The sequence below is a fragment of the Echinops telfairi genome, unplaced genomic scaffold, assembly GCF_000313985.2.
Source record: "Echinops telfairi isolate 266 unplaced genomic scaffold, ASM31398v2 ScPeMD7_7469;HRSCAF=8507_0, whole genome shotgun sequence".
Classification (NCBI taxonomy): domain Eukaryota; kingdom Metazoa; phylum Chordata; class Mammalia; order Afrosoricida; family Tenrecidae; genus Echinops; species Echinops telfairi.
Window position 1 is genome coordinate 19,688,976 of NW_022111372.1, and position 18,241 is coordinate 19,707,216.

Genomic DNA, 18,241 nt, shown 5'->3' on the forward strand with positions numbered 1-18,241 from the left:
GTTGATGATGACAAACCACCTGTAACATCAAGCTACTGTATTGCTATGCACTGTGAGAGACAGAAAGAACAGTGGTTTGCTTCCCAGGGGCTTCTACGGACAGATGCATAGAAGGAGTCTCTGAACTCAAGCAATTTCATCTTGTTGCCAAGGAGCTTCAAGCTGAACATAGCGAACAAAGAAGGGCCAGCTATTTGGGCTGCATTGAATATTTTTTAACATTGTATTTAGAACAAAATCTTCCTCCTAGAGAAAAGAAACAAAGCGTAAACCTAGGAGTCTCCTGACCCAAGACGGGGAGCCCAATAGTATTAACTCCATAGCATTTCTTCTTGGAGAGCTCTTGGTTTATAACTTCCTCTTGATTTCATTCGAATCTCATTGTTCCAAGGGCAATCACCCTCAGTTAGTTAAGACTATGTCTTACACAATGTGATCGTATCTCAAAAAACCCCCTGGGGGTACAAACAATGTGCACGCAGCGAATAACTAAAATGTGGGTGGATGGGATGCTGTCATTCAGCATCACGTGAAAGACAGACCTGGAGACCCTCCACAGGAGATGGTGGCCCAGAGCCTACTGAGTTAAGTTATACTCTATAACATAAGGGGAAGCCAAGAGTTGGAATAATCTTGACAGCAAGGGTTTTATTTTTGTTTTGGGGCTTTGATCATAGTGCTACCTACATGGTGGTGAACCACAGGGGGCAACACAGTGTCGAAAAACAGCTCGCTTGGAAAAATGACCTTGAACAACTCATTCAACCTCTTTGGCATCAGTTCCCTTAACTGTAAAGAGAAGAAAATCTAGATATTGCTAGGTCGGGTTGGGGGTGGGACTTAAAAATCTAGTAAAGGGTTGAATGATTTTTAAAATTCTTTTTCTTGTTTCTAAACATCTCTCTGATCTCTATCGGCCCAAAGATGCCTCTGTGTTTATTTTGAAGGCACTTAGTTTACCAGAGAGATGTTATTAGAGATGCAGAAAAGTGATCTAGAAATGATTTAAATGCAGAAGTTCTTCGCATTGAAAGCTTTGCCATTTGCCATGTGGGTCTGTTTAATGTTAGCAGGCGTGCCGGAGAACTGCGAACACCCCATAAAGCTGATGAGAACATATGGAAAGTTCTTCAGCCATGAGGGTTCAGCAGTAAACAGTAGCAGGTTGCTGACACATTGGGAGAACTGGGATTAAGGTGACTACATTATCTACAGCGAAAAGCAGGTCACACTGTGAATCATGTGCAAGGAACTGGGCAGGCAGTTCCTCTTCATGAAAAACCATTCTCTGCAGCCTGGACACCTTCAGGGGAGTGCACCGGATCTCCTCATGAACCCTTCGGGGAGCCGAGAGAACAGGCTCGCAGTGCAGCCCACAGGCATGGGGTAGCACTCCTTCTGGCAGCTTCTCCACCCTGATGTGAGGTACCCAAAGTTGGTTCACGGGGAACTTACGCATATACCTTTATTTGACAATGCCATGCCAATCCATTTTAATTACTGCTCCACCAGTATAATTAAGTTGTGAATTGTCTCAACAATATAACTACATTTTCAATTTCTACGCACTTATACTTAAGTGGTTTGCTAAGCTGAAGAAATGAACCAATTATTAATGAGCCCACTAATGGAAACAATACACAGAGTAAAGGTGCCATTACTTAAACAATATCACTGTCACTTTTATAATATTTAAAAATATGAATTGGTATGAATTAGGCAGATTATGCATTCAAGGGAAGGATATTTTTCGCTCCCAGGCAGAGCATAAAACTTGGCAAGCCTGATATTCTAGTATTCATTCCCTAAATGTGCTCTGACCAATGAATTCACCGCTCCTCTTTTTGGAATACTGATTTCCATGTGTTCCAGCGCTTCACACTTTGCACACTTAAGCGAGCAGTTACTCTAATCGCCCACGGCCCAAACACAAGGTTCCCGAATGGCCATGCGCCTCTGCTTGTTCAGTGCAGATGTCCCAGGTTTTTTCTCGGTGGGAATTTGAGTGACTTGGGGATATTAAATGACAAGATGCTGTGCTGTAAGACACTGGCTTTTCGAAATGCAATGGACCTCCCTGTTGCCTGGGTAGAAGAATTCAGTCTGCAATTCCTAATGCCCTGCTGTGCAGAGCCAGTGTGCCAGGGGATCAGGGTGTGTGTGTGGGGAGAGATTAGTACCTCACCCTAGCGATAATCTGAAATTGCCATCTCCAGAGGACCCTTCAGAAATGAGTACTGGTCTCAGTAAAATGACAGAGAAAAGGACTACTCAGCCCAGAGTTGGTACCCAAATCTACATATGCTGGCCTTATGCTTGAAAGGGAGATTATACATAAAGCTACTCATATGTAGGATCTTTAAGTAGTACTAACTGCCACAAGTCAGTGCAGACTCATAGCCATCCTATAGGACAGCGTAGTGCTGTCCCTGTGGTTTCTGAGATGGAAACCGTTTATGGGACTCGAAAGCCCTGCCTTTCTCCTGCAGAGTGGCTGGTGCTTTCGAAATTCGGACCTTGCAGATCACTTCCCAACATAACTACTATGCCCATCTTCAACCTAGGACTTGCATACATATATATATATGCAATATATATATATATATATATAGTGTGTGTGTGTGTGTGTGTGTGTGTGTGTGTGTGTTGGTGTGAACCTGGGACTGCATTGAAAACTGATAGACCCATTCAAGTCTATTTTAAAACATAAGTCTATTTGAGTTTACAATATACCACTGATTTTGTAATATAACTTTAGAGTTTATTTTCAAAGACTTTCTTAATTCACCCCCTCCCCTAAGTGCTAGCTTAAAAAAATATGTCTACTTTAGGAAGAAAAGCATAGATCATAGAATAGAAGCAGACATTATTTCTGGATATTTGGCCTATTTAAATTGGAGCTACATGATAGATATAATTCCTTGGGATTATATATTTTGTTTTACGGATTAAAGTGTATGGTGAGAGAGATCCAGCTATGATTTAAAGGTAGTCTCATGCTTGACTGCATTTTGGAAACAATCCGGAGTTTGCTGATGCTATACATTATTGCACAGCCATAATGCCTCTTATAAATGAGGGGGTGAAACTTAGTTGATGTAGTTTGGACATGTTATCAATGTCATCGGCCAGTTCTTGGAGAAGGACATCATGCTCAGCAGATAAAGGGTCAGGGCAAAAGAGGAGGAGCTTCAGCAAGATGGATGGAGGAATAGCTCTAATAATGAGCTCAAAACATGATTGTGAGGACGGCACAGGGCCAGAGCGTGCTTCATTCTACTTTCCTTAGGGTTGCTATGAGTCAAAACCAAGTCATTGGCACCTAACAACAACATAACTTATTATATACAAAAAACTGTAAAACCGACATCTCCTACTGAATGTATAGATACATACATGCAAGGGGCACATATTCATTCATTTTGATTACATCTGCCTTGTGGATATTTAAGATATTTTTTGAGTGGGATCTTTTCCCCCCAAGCTCTGTCTATAATTACATCAGGGAAAAAGTTACCTGTCCTTAATCAAAACCAGAAAATGAGCTAGCATGAAGAAATATGTCTTTTAGAGGATTTAGAGGTTCCTGGAGGGAAAACAAGCAAGTTGATTAGGGAAGATGTTCACTGGGTTTGGTTGAAAGGTTTCAACAAACAGATTGCAAACAAATTGCAGGACATACAGAGGCAATTATTTTTTCCATGGTTGATTGAGGGGTATCAGATATTAAGTCTACAGAAAGATAAACAGCTGTGTTTCAGATTCAGCAGCAAAGATATTTAGGAAAGAGAATGCACTGCAGTGTATGAAACTCCTCTGAAGACCTGTGCAGAGCAGGATGGTTAAGAATAGAGTTTAATATACATAAAAAACCAAACATGAAACGGAATCATCTTGGTGGCAGTATTTTTATGCTTCCAAACACTGTCTATATGTGATCTCTCCTCTTCTGGTTATTTCTAGAATTCTTCTGCTCATGCTTTAATGTTTTTAAAAGGAAACTTCATAAACTCATCAAAAATATGTTTCTTTATTCCTGAGGATTTCACAATCTTGTTTTATTCCATTGTTTCTTATTTTGATAATGACTCCTATCTTAACTTTCCCCTCAGTTTTATGTAACCAAATATTTCAGAGATCTTGAAGCCATATTACCATTTCCATTGAAAAAGTACTGGATTCACTAGTTAAGGTCCCATGTTTTTGTTTTTACTACTTTAACTGAGGGAAAATGGGTAAGTGATCATTTTATATTGCTACAGTACTGAAAAAATTAGCATACAATTATCACATTATTTATTTTTAAAAAACCTTTATAAATGACTAGAACACATTTACTTATACTGTGGCTTGAATGTAAGAAACCATGGCAAAATAAAAGCAGGCAAAGCTAAAAGGCACTTTGATGTTTTCCCTCTTGGTCTGCTTCTGCAGGCTACAGGGCAGTGTGAGACGGGCATAGCATGATTAATGAGTCCGTGGTTCTTCCTCTTACCTTGCAATCACAAAGAGCACACAGCTGACTCCAAGGCAGGCCAGGAGCACATACATCCAAATGTCAGGGGAGAGAGGGTTGAGGAAGGAGAAGACACCCGGATTGGTACCATTGGGTTTCCGGTAGAGAATGCTGATGCCCAGGGTCATAAAGGGCTTGGAGAAGTCAATGACCTTCTCCCTCACGTAGGTGATGGTGAGAGGAGCCACAGCCAGGTCAGCCCTCTACAAAAGCAAGTCAGAAATCATTACCATCGTGGTCCAGCTTCTGTCCAAATTTTGGAATTTCCCAGGAACGAATAATCCCTACTCTCAACTTCTAATGGTTCTTACTTCCTGGGTGTTGTAAACCATTAAGCGTTGGACTGCTAGTTGGATGACTAGTGGTTCAAACTCATCTAGGGATGCTTGGAAGACAGCTGCCTGGCAGTCTGTTTCTAAAATTACAGAGACTTGAAAGTTCTATGAAGCAGTTCTATCTTGCACACACAGAGCCACTATAACCCAGAGATGACTCGAGATGGCAACCAACAACCACCATGCTTCTCATGTGAGAAGTTTCTGGTGATGATTGGCTTTAATATGAAAAGAGTAGATTTATACAGTTATGCTTATTAATGCATAAACCCCCAAACCCACTGCCATCGAGTCCATTTCTACTCATAGCAATTCTAGATAGTGTTACTGAGACAAATCTTTATAGGACCAGAGAGTTTCACCTTTTTCTCTCAGAGCAGCTGGTGGGTTTGAACCACTGACCTTCTAGTGAGCTGGGACACCAGGACTAGCAAAGGGAAACCAGAAGGTATGTTTGTGTACAGATGAGGGAACTTCGAAAGGTTTGTGGAAAAACAGAATAAAAAGATAATGGATCCCACCCCCCCATGACCTTTTTAAAGCCTCCTCTTATGTGCACACATACTTGCATACAATGAAACTAAGCAAAGAAAAAATTTTAGGAAGATTTTTTTTTTTTTAAAGAAAGGCGTGTGCTAAAAGCAAAAGATTAGCAACATGGTCAGAAAAGCTGGGAAGATGAGGTTTCATTCTGAGCTGAAAATTTTAGGACTTTGTTATATAATTTAAGGCTTTTTCAGGCTTATTCAGTTTGATGGATGGACTCACACCTTCTCTGTCTCAGGTTTCAACAGAACTACTAGACCAGTGGTTCCCAACCTGTGGGTTGCAACCCCTTTGGGGGTCAAATGATCCTTTCACCAGGGTCACCCGATTCATAACAGTAGCAAAATTAAAGTTATGAGGTAGCAATGAAAATAATTCTATGGTCGGGGTCACCACAACATGAAGGTTGAGAACCACCGTTCTATACTAAGACAGTATAGGAAGGAGTTTCTGGCATCTCGCTCTAAAATGGTGCACTTGTTTTCCCAGATAGATATGACCGATAGGAGAGAACGTTTTGCTTACATGATCCATGAGCTCTTTGACCATCCCATTCCATTCTCCTTTGTCATTCTGGGCCCCGTATTTGCCGTCAGGGACTAGTTTGACATCATAAATGAAACCCAGGATGTTTGACAATTCCTTCAACAGATCCAGGCAGTATCCTTCAAACCTGTCATTCCCATATAGGGGCTTATCAGACTTCCTATACATCACATAGGGCTCTTCCTATATAAAACAAACCAAATATGAAAATGCTGCTATAATGAAAAGCAGAATTGACTTACCCAAGTTCTATCAGCAGCCCACAGATATAACATATCTGAAGATAATTTCTAAGATTTGAGAGTTTTGAAGTCAGCCTTTACTGCTTGTCTTCATGAAGCTCATATATCATTCTTTAGTTTGTCTCTTTCTGCCTCTTTGGAAGGCAGGTTTTGCCTCCAATGAGTCTGGTGGAGAAGCAGTGCTGGGGATAAACGGTGTTATTAAAATGCACCAGGCAACTTCTGTCTCTGAGGATCTGAGGAGAGGGTAGGCGAGAAGGCAATGTGCCCTCCCTCCGGGCTTTAATCTAAGAACCTCATCGACTTACCAAAAGGACATATATATTTAAAAAAATAGATGTTCTCTTTCCTCAAATGTGATGTCTGTGAAATAATCTCCTTTCCTCATCTCCCAGCTAAATTTCATCTCATTTTCATGATTCACTTCTCTCTGTGCGTTTTGGTGCATTCTTTTAGGCTATATTATTCCAGGGACCATTTCCGTGTCTTCTTTTATCATGAGTTCCATTTCCTCATTTGAAATTATTTCAGATCTCACATAGCAATTCTCTGCTTAGACCCTTACAAAGTAAATTCCCCAAACTATGAATAATGAATATTTCTCCTTGATTACCAGGGTCAATGGAGAACCTAGGTAGTCCACATGATCAACACATTCTGATGGTCACTGGAAGTTTGAGGCTTGAGTCCACCCGGAGTCCCCTTGGATAAAAACCAGCCTTGCAAACCCAATAAACGGTAACTGTCACATACAGGGTCGCCATGAGTTGAAATCAATTCCACAGCAGCTGTCTTGATTTATAAGTTGACCATGATCTTTGATATTATTCATTCTTATCTTGCCTAAATGAGAGGAATTTATTTTTGAAAATTATAATAAGTATAACACGGTGAGTCTCTGGATGGCGAATCTAATTCAGTTCTTGAGTACTAACCCAAAGACTGGCCATTCTAACCCACCCACAGACATCTTGGAAAATAAGAGTTTGTCACAATGACAATCATGTATATATATCCCATTGCTGGCATGAAATAAACAGTCAGGGATTCTTCCCGATACGTGTACTATAGTCTGGATAAACTAAAAAAAAAAAAAAAGAATCCCAAACTCTTTGCCATATAGTGAATTCTGACTCAAAGCGACCTGATAACAAGATAGAATAGCCTTTGTGGGTTCCCTAAGACTGTAACTTTTTATGGGCCTTAAAGTCTCACCTTTCTCCCTTGGAGTGGCTGGTGGTTTTGAACTATTGATCTTGTAGTTAACAGCCCAATGAGCAACCCATTACACCATCAGGGTCCTCATCTGGAAAAGGCATCCTAAATTATACATGGCAACTTACCAGAATGGTGGTGACAATCAGTGTTCGGTTGGCCAGTGAATCGGTGATATTATCGGACCTGTCTTTGCTGCCATCTGTCATGTTTAGCCCACTATTGGAGTTCCAAATCCCGATCTACACAGAACACAGTACATCAGAGGGTGCTGGTTGCCAGTGAGAGCATTTATGAAAAAGAGAGGCCCCTTTTACACCAGAAATGGCCAAAGAAGCTCACAGTCTGGGGAGAGAAAACCAGGACACCACAGTGGATGCTAATAAATGAGGGGAAATGATGGCGGATGAGCATATAGACAGACGTGGAAAATCTGTGCTATTCAGTAGGGTGAGTTGGGGCAGGGCAAGAAGTCTTTAAAGGTTTTAAGTTTACTATTGTTACTATTTTCCTTCCTGTGTGTTTTTTGAACACCTATTTAATGCCAGACAGTTTCTAGGCATCGGGGCACATGACATTGAACAAATAAACCAAAGTTCCTGGCCTTGGAGAGCTTACATGCTATTGAATCTTTTTGTTTGTTTGTTTAGCTGATACTCCATTTTAAGTGTCAAGGGGAGAGCAATGGTGTCTCTTATGCTTGAAAGGAATGAGATGACAAGAAAGGGCTGTTGATGGAGAGGTTGAGATCAAAGGAAACATTAAAGGAAGAAAATGTGGTGAGCAATAGATTAAGTTCTGGGTCTGTCTTCATTGAGGAGTGGGTGCTAGGTGAAAAAAGGCTCTTGTGGGCCCTACTAGGACTGTATGTACAGCTGCTGTGGTCCCAAGCAGCTTTTGTTGTAATTTGTTTGCTTGTCTTGTCTGTCCTCTGGACCATGAATTTTTCAGTGAGGATATTTCTTTTTTTTTTTTTTGCCATTGATTTTTCTATTATAGAACCAACCAAAGGTGACTGGCTTTCAAAAAGTCCATTGATATTTTAAAATATGATGAATACTATTTTCTCCTGGAGCCTCAGTCTTTAGCTCTTTGTCCCTAAGAAGCATATTGACTTGTTTAGGTTCTATAGAAACCCAGGAGAAGATCCTTAGAGAACTGAGCTATTTTTCTGCAACGTGCATGCTCAGTATTTAATCCCACCCTAATGAGCAGGGAGACACACGTGCTTCAGAACCTTGCCGATCTGATTGCTGTATGCGCTCAGACAAGTTGCTAAGCTTACTGAGCTTTGGTTCTTCAAATGTCAGGGCTATATTGAGATATTAAGAAGACCAAATGAGATATTGTTTGTAAAGTTATTTGCAAAAAAAAAAAAAGTTATTTGCATATGCAAAGAGCTATACAGATGATCAGTAATAGTAAAAATAATTCATATGACTCCAAGTAATTATATTCTTCAAGCTTTTTCTATTTCAATGAAAGCTGGGATTATTTATTATTATTATTATTATTATTATTTAATTCAGAAACTGGATAAGTAAAGGCACTATGAAATACAGGATTAATTTAGTGACACTAATCCTAGTGATACAATGGGTAAATGCTTAGAGGCCAACTAATGCTTCAGAGGTTGGAATCCAACTAGTGGCTCTTTGAGCGCAAAGGACAGTTGAGCGGCTATCATAAAGCTTCCAGCCTAGAAAACTCATCAGGGCAATTCTACTTGGCACATCATACTCTGCAGTGGACAAGGTGCACTTATACTTGATCCTGCAACAGATTCCTCCAGTGAAAGAAAATTTGTGAGCTAGATAGAATATAAGGTTAAGTCAAAAATATGGCTTCAAGATATTAGACACCTTGATGAAACAAAAAATTGAATGTAAAGTTATTGTTTCTTGACATATCCGCTAACTAGGTCTGCTTCCGCAGGAGGCTGTGCTTCCTCTCTGGAACCCTGCCTCCAGATCACTCTGAGCTCCTGACTAACACCGCATCACAATGGCAGTTTGGGCACCCTGGAGGGACTCAAATCATGGTCTTTTCCATTGTTCTTTGAGTTATGGGAAGAAAAAGAAACTGAATGGGTAGATGGTGCCTTGTTAGGCAGCCCTTATTAACCTCAATGAATGAGTCACCCATTTTGGGGCTGGGAAAAAAAAATCTTCCAAGCAATTTTCTCGTTCTTTTCCTACCTAAGGTCATTTTCCAGTTCTTAAAACTTCTGCATAATGTGTTACTGTGATTGTCCTGTGACCTTAGAGAGAAGTCCATCTAGATTACCCCTTTGGAATACAAACTCAAAATCGCCATAACCTTCTGAGCTGACCGGACGGAGACCTTGAATGTAAATGGCGTGGCAAACCCCCTTGGAAGTCACTATTTTGGTGAGGGCTTGTTTTCTGAGTTGTAATGGGAAATCCACGATTCTTCTTTGCTATAATTTTTCCCCATAATATGATCTTCGTTAACTTTGATCTTGTGAGGAGATCAGCTCTTGGAACTAGTTGCTCTCCCTGCAATGCTTGAAAGCTTGCTGAGCTCAAGATAGTTGTTTAAAATGGAAAATGCCAATCCATAGGAAGTCTGCCTTTCATAACTATTGCAGCAATGGTAATGGTAATGGTATAGTGCTTTTCTGCCAGGTTCTGGATGTCAGAGTTGCTTCATTTCTCAAGGTTAAGGTTGACAGTCTTCTTTCTCTTGGTTCTCTTTGAGATCTCCCTGACCTTGCTGAAAACACTTGGTCCATCTAAAAGATGTTGCTTTATGTAGGACAGCATTCTTAAAAAATTTTTTTTAAATCATTTTACTGGGGGCTCATACATCTCTTATCACAATTCATCCATCCATCCATTGTGTCAAGCACATTTGAACACAAGTTGTCATCATCACTTTCAAAACATTTTCTTTCTACTTGAGCTCTTGGTATCAGCTCATTTTCCCCTTCATCCCTCATGAAGCCTTGATAATTTATGAGTTTTTTTCATGTCTTACACCAACTGCTGTCTCCCTTCACCCACTTCTTTGCTTTCTCTCCCCCTTGGAGGGGGTTCTATGTAGATTATTGTGATTAATACCCTCTTTCTCACCCCACCTTCCCCTTCCCCTCTTGGTACAAGGAAGTGTATCTTGGTATCACTACTCTGAATATCAGTCCTGACGGGATTATCTGTCCTGGATTCCCTGTGTTTCCAGCTCTTTTCTGTACCAGTGTACAGGCTCTGGTCTAGCTAGATTTGTAAGATAGATATGGGGTCATGATAGTGGTGGGGTGGTGGTGGTGGTGAAGAAGCATTAAAGAACTAGGGCAAAATTGTTTCATTGGTGCTATACTGCACCCTGACCAACTCGTCTCTTCCTGGTGACCCTTCTGTAAGCGGATGTCCAATTGTACTACAGATGGGCTTTGTGTATCCACTCTGTGCTCCCCCTAATTCACATTGATATGTTTTTTTGTTCTCGGTCTTTGATGCCTGATACCTGATCCCATTGACATGTCATGATCACACAGGGTGGTGTGATTCTTCCATGTGGGCTTTGTTGCTTCTCAGCTAGTTGGCCACTTGTTAACCTTCAAGCCTTAAGAACCCAGACATTATATCTTTTGATAGCTAGGCACCATCAACTTTCTTCACCATATTTGCTTATGCACCCATTTTGCCTTCAGGACACCATTTTTGTAAATGCATTGCAAAACCTCAGTGATTTGGTAAGATGTCCAGGTAAGTTTTAGTAAACATTCAGTAGTAGCTTTGACTATGGAATCACATAAAATTTATCTTTTTTATTTTTTGAAGGCATCCTAGTGAGAGGAAGGCAAGGAAGTGTATTCTGGAGCAAACTTGTCTGCAGGGCTCCACTCATCACGGAGAAATGTTTAAACACTTGTTGTTTGGAATAACCCCCTGCTTGTGTGCATTGGAGCCCAGGTAGCAAAACTTTTGACTTCCCCTCAGATGAGTTTTACACATCGATTTTGGTCATAGCCCAGGATGACTATGGTTATACTAATTAACCCTACTGGGACTCAACATACTCATTAGCATAATGGAGAAAATAGTGTGTTTCTGATGATTAAACAACACATATGTAGAAATGTTAGACCTCTTTCTCTTCCCCTCTCTTCTCGTCCCTATTTTATCATGCTGATTTACTGTCTCTATTCAGAAACTAGACATTCATTTAGGCTGACAAGTGTTTTTTTTAATAATCAAGTGCTTTGTGGAAATATCTAAGGCTATCACACATTTATACATTATTAAGGTAAACTATTTTAATTTCACTGCTTTCTTTTTAGCTTTAATTGGGATTGATTGAAAACCTGGATTGGACAAGCAAAGATAGAGTTAGAAAGCTTTAATTGTCTGGATGGGGCATAGGAGTATGTTATGAATGTGAAAGTATTGTGATCCTGCCTAGGAAGAGGGTGCTAGAGATGGTATGTGAGACATCACCCTAAATAAGTGTTTCCAGGCCTTATCGTAATGTAACTCTCTTAGAATGCACGCAAGAATGATAGGTACTGATCAAAGAATCTCCCATCTTCTTTGGTTACTTTTAAACCAGGAAAGGGACACAGCATTTGCATTCTTCTCAACTTTTACCCTTTCTGTCATTGTTCAGAGACAGGGAACTTTGCCGCTAGGAAGCCTAACACCGTGATGTTCCCCCAACAGTACTCTTTAAATTGTGGGCAATTGACTTTCGGGTCTATGAAGACTATGTGTAAAGTGACCCCTGGCATAACTTCTAATTAAACCTTGACATAGACGCTGGGCAAAATGGAAGCTAATTTTTAATTAAGTATTGAAGGGGGAAGAAAATAACTGTAGTTTTAGTAACTCATTATAGAATGGAATTTGTGTACTTATTTTAAGAAACTACACTCAGTTTTTCAAATGGCAATGGTGAGCAGTCCTGTTCTATCATTTCCATGTAAGATACAAGTTGGAAGTGTAGAAAAATGCACATCACAGCTTGACATCTAATCTAGCTTGTATTTCTCTTATTCTCCCCACAAAAGTGTAGAGGGTGAGAGATTCTTTCTGTGGCATTTCCAATCAACCCAGTCACCAGTCTCACGCAACGTGAACTTTGCTCTATAAAATGAGCAAGGAGAGAATGTTTTTTCTCTTCTATTTGCAAAGTAAAATTCCTTTACATTGAGATGAAGAGTGTGGGGGAAAAGATAAGGCTCTTCCTGGGAAGTTGATAGGGAACACATCGATTTAAACGGCCCAGCCTTCTTTTCAAGGTGCATAATCAGCAAAATGGAAGAGTTGTTCTTTTTTGTACTAATAACCAACTAATTTTACCTGCTAATTGAAGTAACGGAATACATTTTCAGCACGTGGATCTCCATGTGAAGACGCACTATCCTGGGACACTGGGGGGTTGGTGTGGAAGAAGGGTGCCATAAACCATAGGCTGAGACATTTAGCATCTTGGTCCTGCTCTAGGACTCTGCAGCAGTGCCTCCAGGAGGCAGAATCTCCATTTTCAGACAGCACAGCTCCCGAAGACAGCGGTAATTTGCCAGGAAGGAGTAGTAGAGGGTGGATCAATTATTCATGGGGAGGCACACTCCACAGCTAAATTGTCTGGTCCTACCTTTTTTCTCTTTTTAGGCTGGCATGAGAGAACACTCATTTATTATCTAGGATAACCAAGGGAGGCATTTGAAAATGATTGGCAGAGCAACATTAAGCAAACTTTGAGAGGTTAAAAAAATAAAAAGGTAACACAACAAAAGGATATTTGGAAAGTGATTAGTGCCCACCTTTCAAACCTAGGGAGTAATTCACCTACTCTCAGCATCCCAAACTGCTGGATGAAATGGCCATCTATCTCGGAAGAACACTATCTGGTTCCTCCTTGGAGAGTCATATGAACATGTGTTTCAGTATGGGGTTTTTCAGAGATTGCTGCGTTGCTCCTTTGGAATGGATTTCCGGTGAGCTATTCTAGATGAAGGCCCTGGGTGGTGCAAATGGGGAACATGCTCAGTGGCCAAACCAATAGATGGAGTTTCCAGTGTACCCAAAAGTACCTGGGAAGAAAGGTCTCCTGATCTACTTCCAAACTATAGCCATTGAAATCCCTGTGGAGCACAGTTCTACTCTGACACACATACCCCGGCTCCGTTCGCCATGAGCTGGAGTAGACTGGAGAGCAAGGGGTTTCTTTGTGTTTCTCTTCTATTGTTACAAGGTCTGAGGGCAGAACAGAGCTTTCTGAATTTAGATACGATGGGGTACATCCTCTTCTTTTAAGATGGAGTCTTCCTACGGAAGGCCATTAGGCTTTCTGGAACTGACTTGCTAGCACTCCGGTTTCTTGACAGAGTTATACGATGGAAGGGCACACGATGGTATGTGCAAATTACAATGTGGGAGATGGTGGGTTACCAGGAAGGCAAGAGGTAGAGATATAAATGCATGGGGGAGGGAGACCAAGAACTACAGCCATGGGAAGTGGGTATGGATTATTGAAGTTTAGTGATAAATAAAGACCATTTCCCTCCCTAAGGTATCATTTCCAAGCTTGGGCTCCAACCCTCTGATATTTGATTAAAATGAATTCATCTCTGTCTAAAGTGCCTGGAGTTCCAAGCTGGATTAGTCTAATAAGCTTCTTCTACATGTCACTTGGGTGCATCTATTTACCAGCAGTGAGAATACTGGAATCACTATCTGTGCCAATAGTAACCTGATATATTAAAAAATTATATTAAATAGTAACCTGATATATTAAAAATTATATTAACCTGAAGATTTAAAAAAGGTTACTTAAACCCTTGTTATTGTTTTAATATAAACAAAGCCCATTTTGAACCCTTTTACTAATACCAAGAAGGAGAAAGGCTTTTTGATTTCACAGAGAGATTGTTTACACTTTCTCCCGCTTAACTGATCATTTGAACATGAACGTAAACTTGACAAAGCTGGTCATGTTGAACAACCTGAAGTAATTTAAGGTCTCTTCATCAATCAACTGAAATTTCAGCAAGTACGTTTAGAAAGCGAGAGAGAGCAAGGCTGATAAACCATGTTTGCCTATTACTGGGGCATCTTCCTGATCCAAATACTTTTAATGTCTCATATTTGCTTATATATAAATCTGTGCACATTCATTGGCAACATGATCCCGTACAATAAACTATGGGATAGTGGGTGTTATAATTTACAAGATCATTTCATTTTCCTTTCAAGGTCTTTAATGTTTTTGTCCTCTGGAGACTGTGCTTCTCAAACAAATTGTGAGACAGTATGCGCTGACAAAGATGCGGTGTCAAACAAAGACGGCTCCTAGGGACAGGAGATTTCTGAAAATGGCTCAAATGTTGTGGTTGTAATATTGAAGGAGATAATCTAACCTTCTGAGGCCTTGGCTGTTCTGACTAGTCTGCTGGATCAAATCCCTCGCTGTTTTCATTTCCCTTTGGGCAAAGAGTTAGTGATTTGAGAAGGAGTTTAAATGGGCCAGCGCCTGCTTCTTTCGTAGCTATTTGCTTTCAGAACTAACAGCGACTGATCCTGCCTGGGAGATCTAAAAATAAGCTAGGGGCAAGTATTTAATCCATCATTATTAATCCATCGACAGCCTATTTTCAACTCATGGGTAATGCTAAGAAAGGATATATTCAATCCCTCTTTTCCCCCTTTCAATAGAACATTGTCTCTAAACTGCAATCACATATCTATTGGTTTGGCCAACTGAGAGGATGTAGGCTTTTCTCTGACATCCCCCTGCCCACCCCACCCAGGCTTTCCTGCCATTGCTGTAAGGGTACCAACCTTCTTCCACACTTTAAATAAGTGCTTAGACACTTCGCCAGCAGCCTTGAATTTCAGAGGGAAAAATGAAAAATAGCACTTAATTAAAATGGAGCATAGAACCCCAAAAGTCTCATGGGAACAAGTGCTAATCATGTTACATCCCCCTCCCAGTATTTGGGGTCATGCATCTTAATTCAATAGAAAGCCCAGAAACAGGTACATTAAAGAGATGACCTAAATTCTTGAATGTGGCAGCAATGTCTTCTACTTGGTGATAAGGGCTGAGTTTTGTTTGTTAATAATTTCCTTTCATACAATGAGCACACGAAGTAAAGCTCTTTTGAATATGCACCACAATGTGGCAGAATTGAAGGGCCTTCACCATTTCCGGAACATTTTAAAGAAATCTAGTATTCTCTAGTTTTCGGTGCTAACATCTGAAATTTTATTTCTCTCTCTATCTAACTATCTATAGAGTGACCCAGGAACCCATCGAGACACTCTTCTGAGTGCATAGGAAAATCCAAAAAGGTCACTGACTGCTGGGAACTTTACCCTAAACAGAGAACAAGAAATGATATGGAGACACAGGGACCGTAAAATCATTCAAATCTCCCTTTGTAACAAAGATACGTTAGCCATAAACTTGTTCAGCTATATTCTTGTTTTCCTGCTTCCTGAGAAGATAATCTTAAAACCTTCAAAAACTTTGAAATAACTGAAGAATCTTTATTGTTTTTAAATCCTGGATATACCTAAGAATCTATATCAACAAGTAGGGAGCTGGCCAGGCCACAAAAACCACCGAGTGGTCTGACACCAGACGCTCCGTGGAATGAGGACATAGTTCAGTCCATCATGCTTAGCTCAGCTGATGGTTAAATTTCTGCTTTATGCTGCCTTCTTTCCTCTGAAAAACTCATTATACCTGCCTTAGGGGGAGTCTTCCGGCTTTCTGACAAGGAAGCTCTCCTGCATGCTTATGCAGTGTCTGCTTGGAAAAATCCCCTGCACTTATTTGGGCCATATGCATATGTTACCATAATATAAACTCATCGATGCTCCTAGGAGGGGCTCAAACAGAGTAACAGTTGTGAGGGTAGTGCAGGACTGGGCAGTGTTGTACAATGCGCTGGGCGCCATCTGAAATGAGCAACAGCATAGGAGGAGGCTTCAAATGCTTGTGGAAATGGAATAAAAAGTTAGTAGAATTTGCACATGAACTTCCTGAAGCCTCTTCATATATACATGTACAGATGTGCGTGTGTTCCTATTACTTCTAAGCTGGAAAAAGAAAGCTTGTTTGGTGACATAGTCTTTGATGTGGGCTTCCAGACAGAAGCAGCTCGAGTGGAAGTTAGAAAATGGGTTCCCCTCCCCCCTCCTATTTCTCCTTCTTCTTGGACACCATGAGGGCATCCCATGCAAAGGTCATTGGCCCCTGAGAGAAATAGGTTGACTCCCCTTCGACCCTAGAGCTCAATCAACTTCTCAGGAATTGAGCCCTAGTCATCAGAAGAAAGAAAAGTTATTGCAAATAATGAAGGGACAAAAAACAAACTGAGAAAGCACGTTCATCTAATTTGATTTCCCCTTTGAGGGAAACACACCAACACTGTGTGCATAACCCTGCAGTCTACCCATTGCCATGAAAGCATCGCGATAGCTCCCTCTACTTCCTCGCCCCCGAGCACCAACGAGATTTCCTTTCAACAGCTTTCCTGCCTCCTTCGCACAGTTAGAGGAGAGAGAAGGGTGCTACAAGGAAGCAGAGATTAAGAAAACACACGCACACAACTGTTACGGGCTCATAGTTCCAAACAAGTATTTAAATGTTTTGTTTTCAGTTGTTGTTCCTTCCAGCTCAAATCCCACCTCCTATCATGGTGGCTGAGCTGCCATAGCATGTAGGAGGGCTTCAAAAAGTCCATGGTACCATTCCCTTATCTTTTAATACCACTTTTTCCACAAGCCTTTCAAAGGTCTGTATTAAAGCATTCTGCAAAAATAAGTGAGAGAAATATTTTTTTTGAAAAGGGTAACTAGCATGTACAATGGTATTCTCAAAGCAGCAAATTCATTTTCTTAATAAGCATGTCTACACCAGTGACCACCTTCTCTTACATTCAGCTTGATTAATCTTTGTTTCCATTTTAGAGGGGAGGCAGCTAAGACCTGAAGGAAGGGGTGGGTGGGCACATGTACCATTAAACAAAAGCAACAAAACAGAAATGAAAACCTGAGTTCATCTTAAGAATCAGCCCCGCTGTTAACTAAGCAATTGACTCTTCCAAACGCATTTGTTGAAATTAAAGACACTGTTATAGGGGAACAAAATGAATCACAGAACTGGCATCTCTGGACAATTGTCCTGAGGATTTCATTCTTCCCTTTTTAAGCCTTTGAAGGGCAAAATATTCAAAATCTAAATGTTAATTGATTCCCTCTTATTGTTGTGAATATTAAATTGGTATTTTATTATGTACTGGGAAGCCACATTATTTTATTATTATAATTAAGGTAAAATTTTTTACATTTGCATTACCCGAAGCAGTACCTAAATTCGAATGTTAATCATTTACAGGTTTAGAATCACAAAGAAAAATGACCTTAAAAGGGAATCCAATGTTCAAATTCAGTTTCTATCAGTTTTGCTTACAAAATTAGAGATGCAAAATTAATTTTCCCTAGCAGATCCTTCCTATCCTATTTTATTCTGTCTGTCATTAATCTCGTGCTATGTATTAAAATTAAATTCTTTTCAAAATATTTAAAATTAGGAAATATTTTTAACGCACCAAAGGTATTTCCATTCACAATTTTTTTTTTTTATAATCAATTTATTGGGGCTCATACAATTCGTCACAATACATAGATCAATTGTGTAAAGCACATCTATACATTTGTTGCCCTCATCATTCCCAAAATTTTCTTGCCTCTTGGGTTCCCGGAATCCGCTCATTTTCCTTTTTTTTTTAATTTTCCCCCCCTCCCCTTCCCTTTCCCCCATGCACCATTAATAATTTAAAATTTATTATTGTATCTTATATTACACTG

The 18,241-nt window shown here is 40.2% G+C and overlaps 1 protein-coding gene across 6 annotated transcripts in view; it reads right to left on the reverse strand.

Annotated features, from left to right (window-relative positions):
• The window catches only part of GRIK1 (glutamate ionotropic receptor kainate type subunit 1), a 590,068-nt gene that overhangs the window by 54,916 nt on the left and 516,911 nt on the right, over positions 1–18,241 (reverse strand). For 4 of the 6 annotated variants that reach the window (XM_045284535.1, XM_045284534.1, XM_004713099.3 and 1 more), the window contains exons 9-12: positions 15,203–15,247; positions 7,529–7,642; positions 5,923–6,126; positions 4,496–4,719 (exon numbers count right to left, since the gene is read on the reverse strand). In XM_045284535.1, coding sequence (XP_045140470.1) covers positions 4,496–4,719; positions 5,923–6,126; positions 7,529–7,642; positions 15,203–15,247 — 587 coding nt within the window. The remainder of the gene's footprint in view (positions 1–4,495; positions 4,720–5,922; positions 6,127–7,528; positions 7,643–15,202; positions 15,248–18,241) is intronic. The other 2 variants (XM_004713100.3, XM_004713098.3) reach the window with 1 other exon arrangement.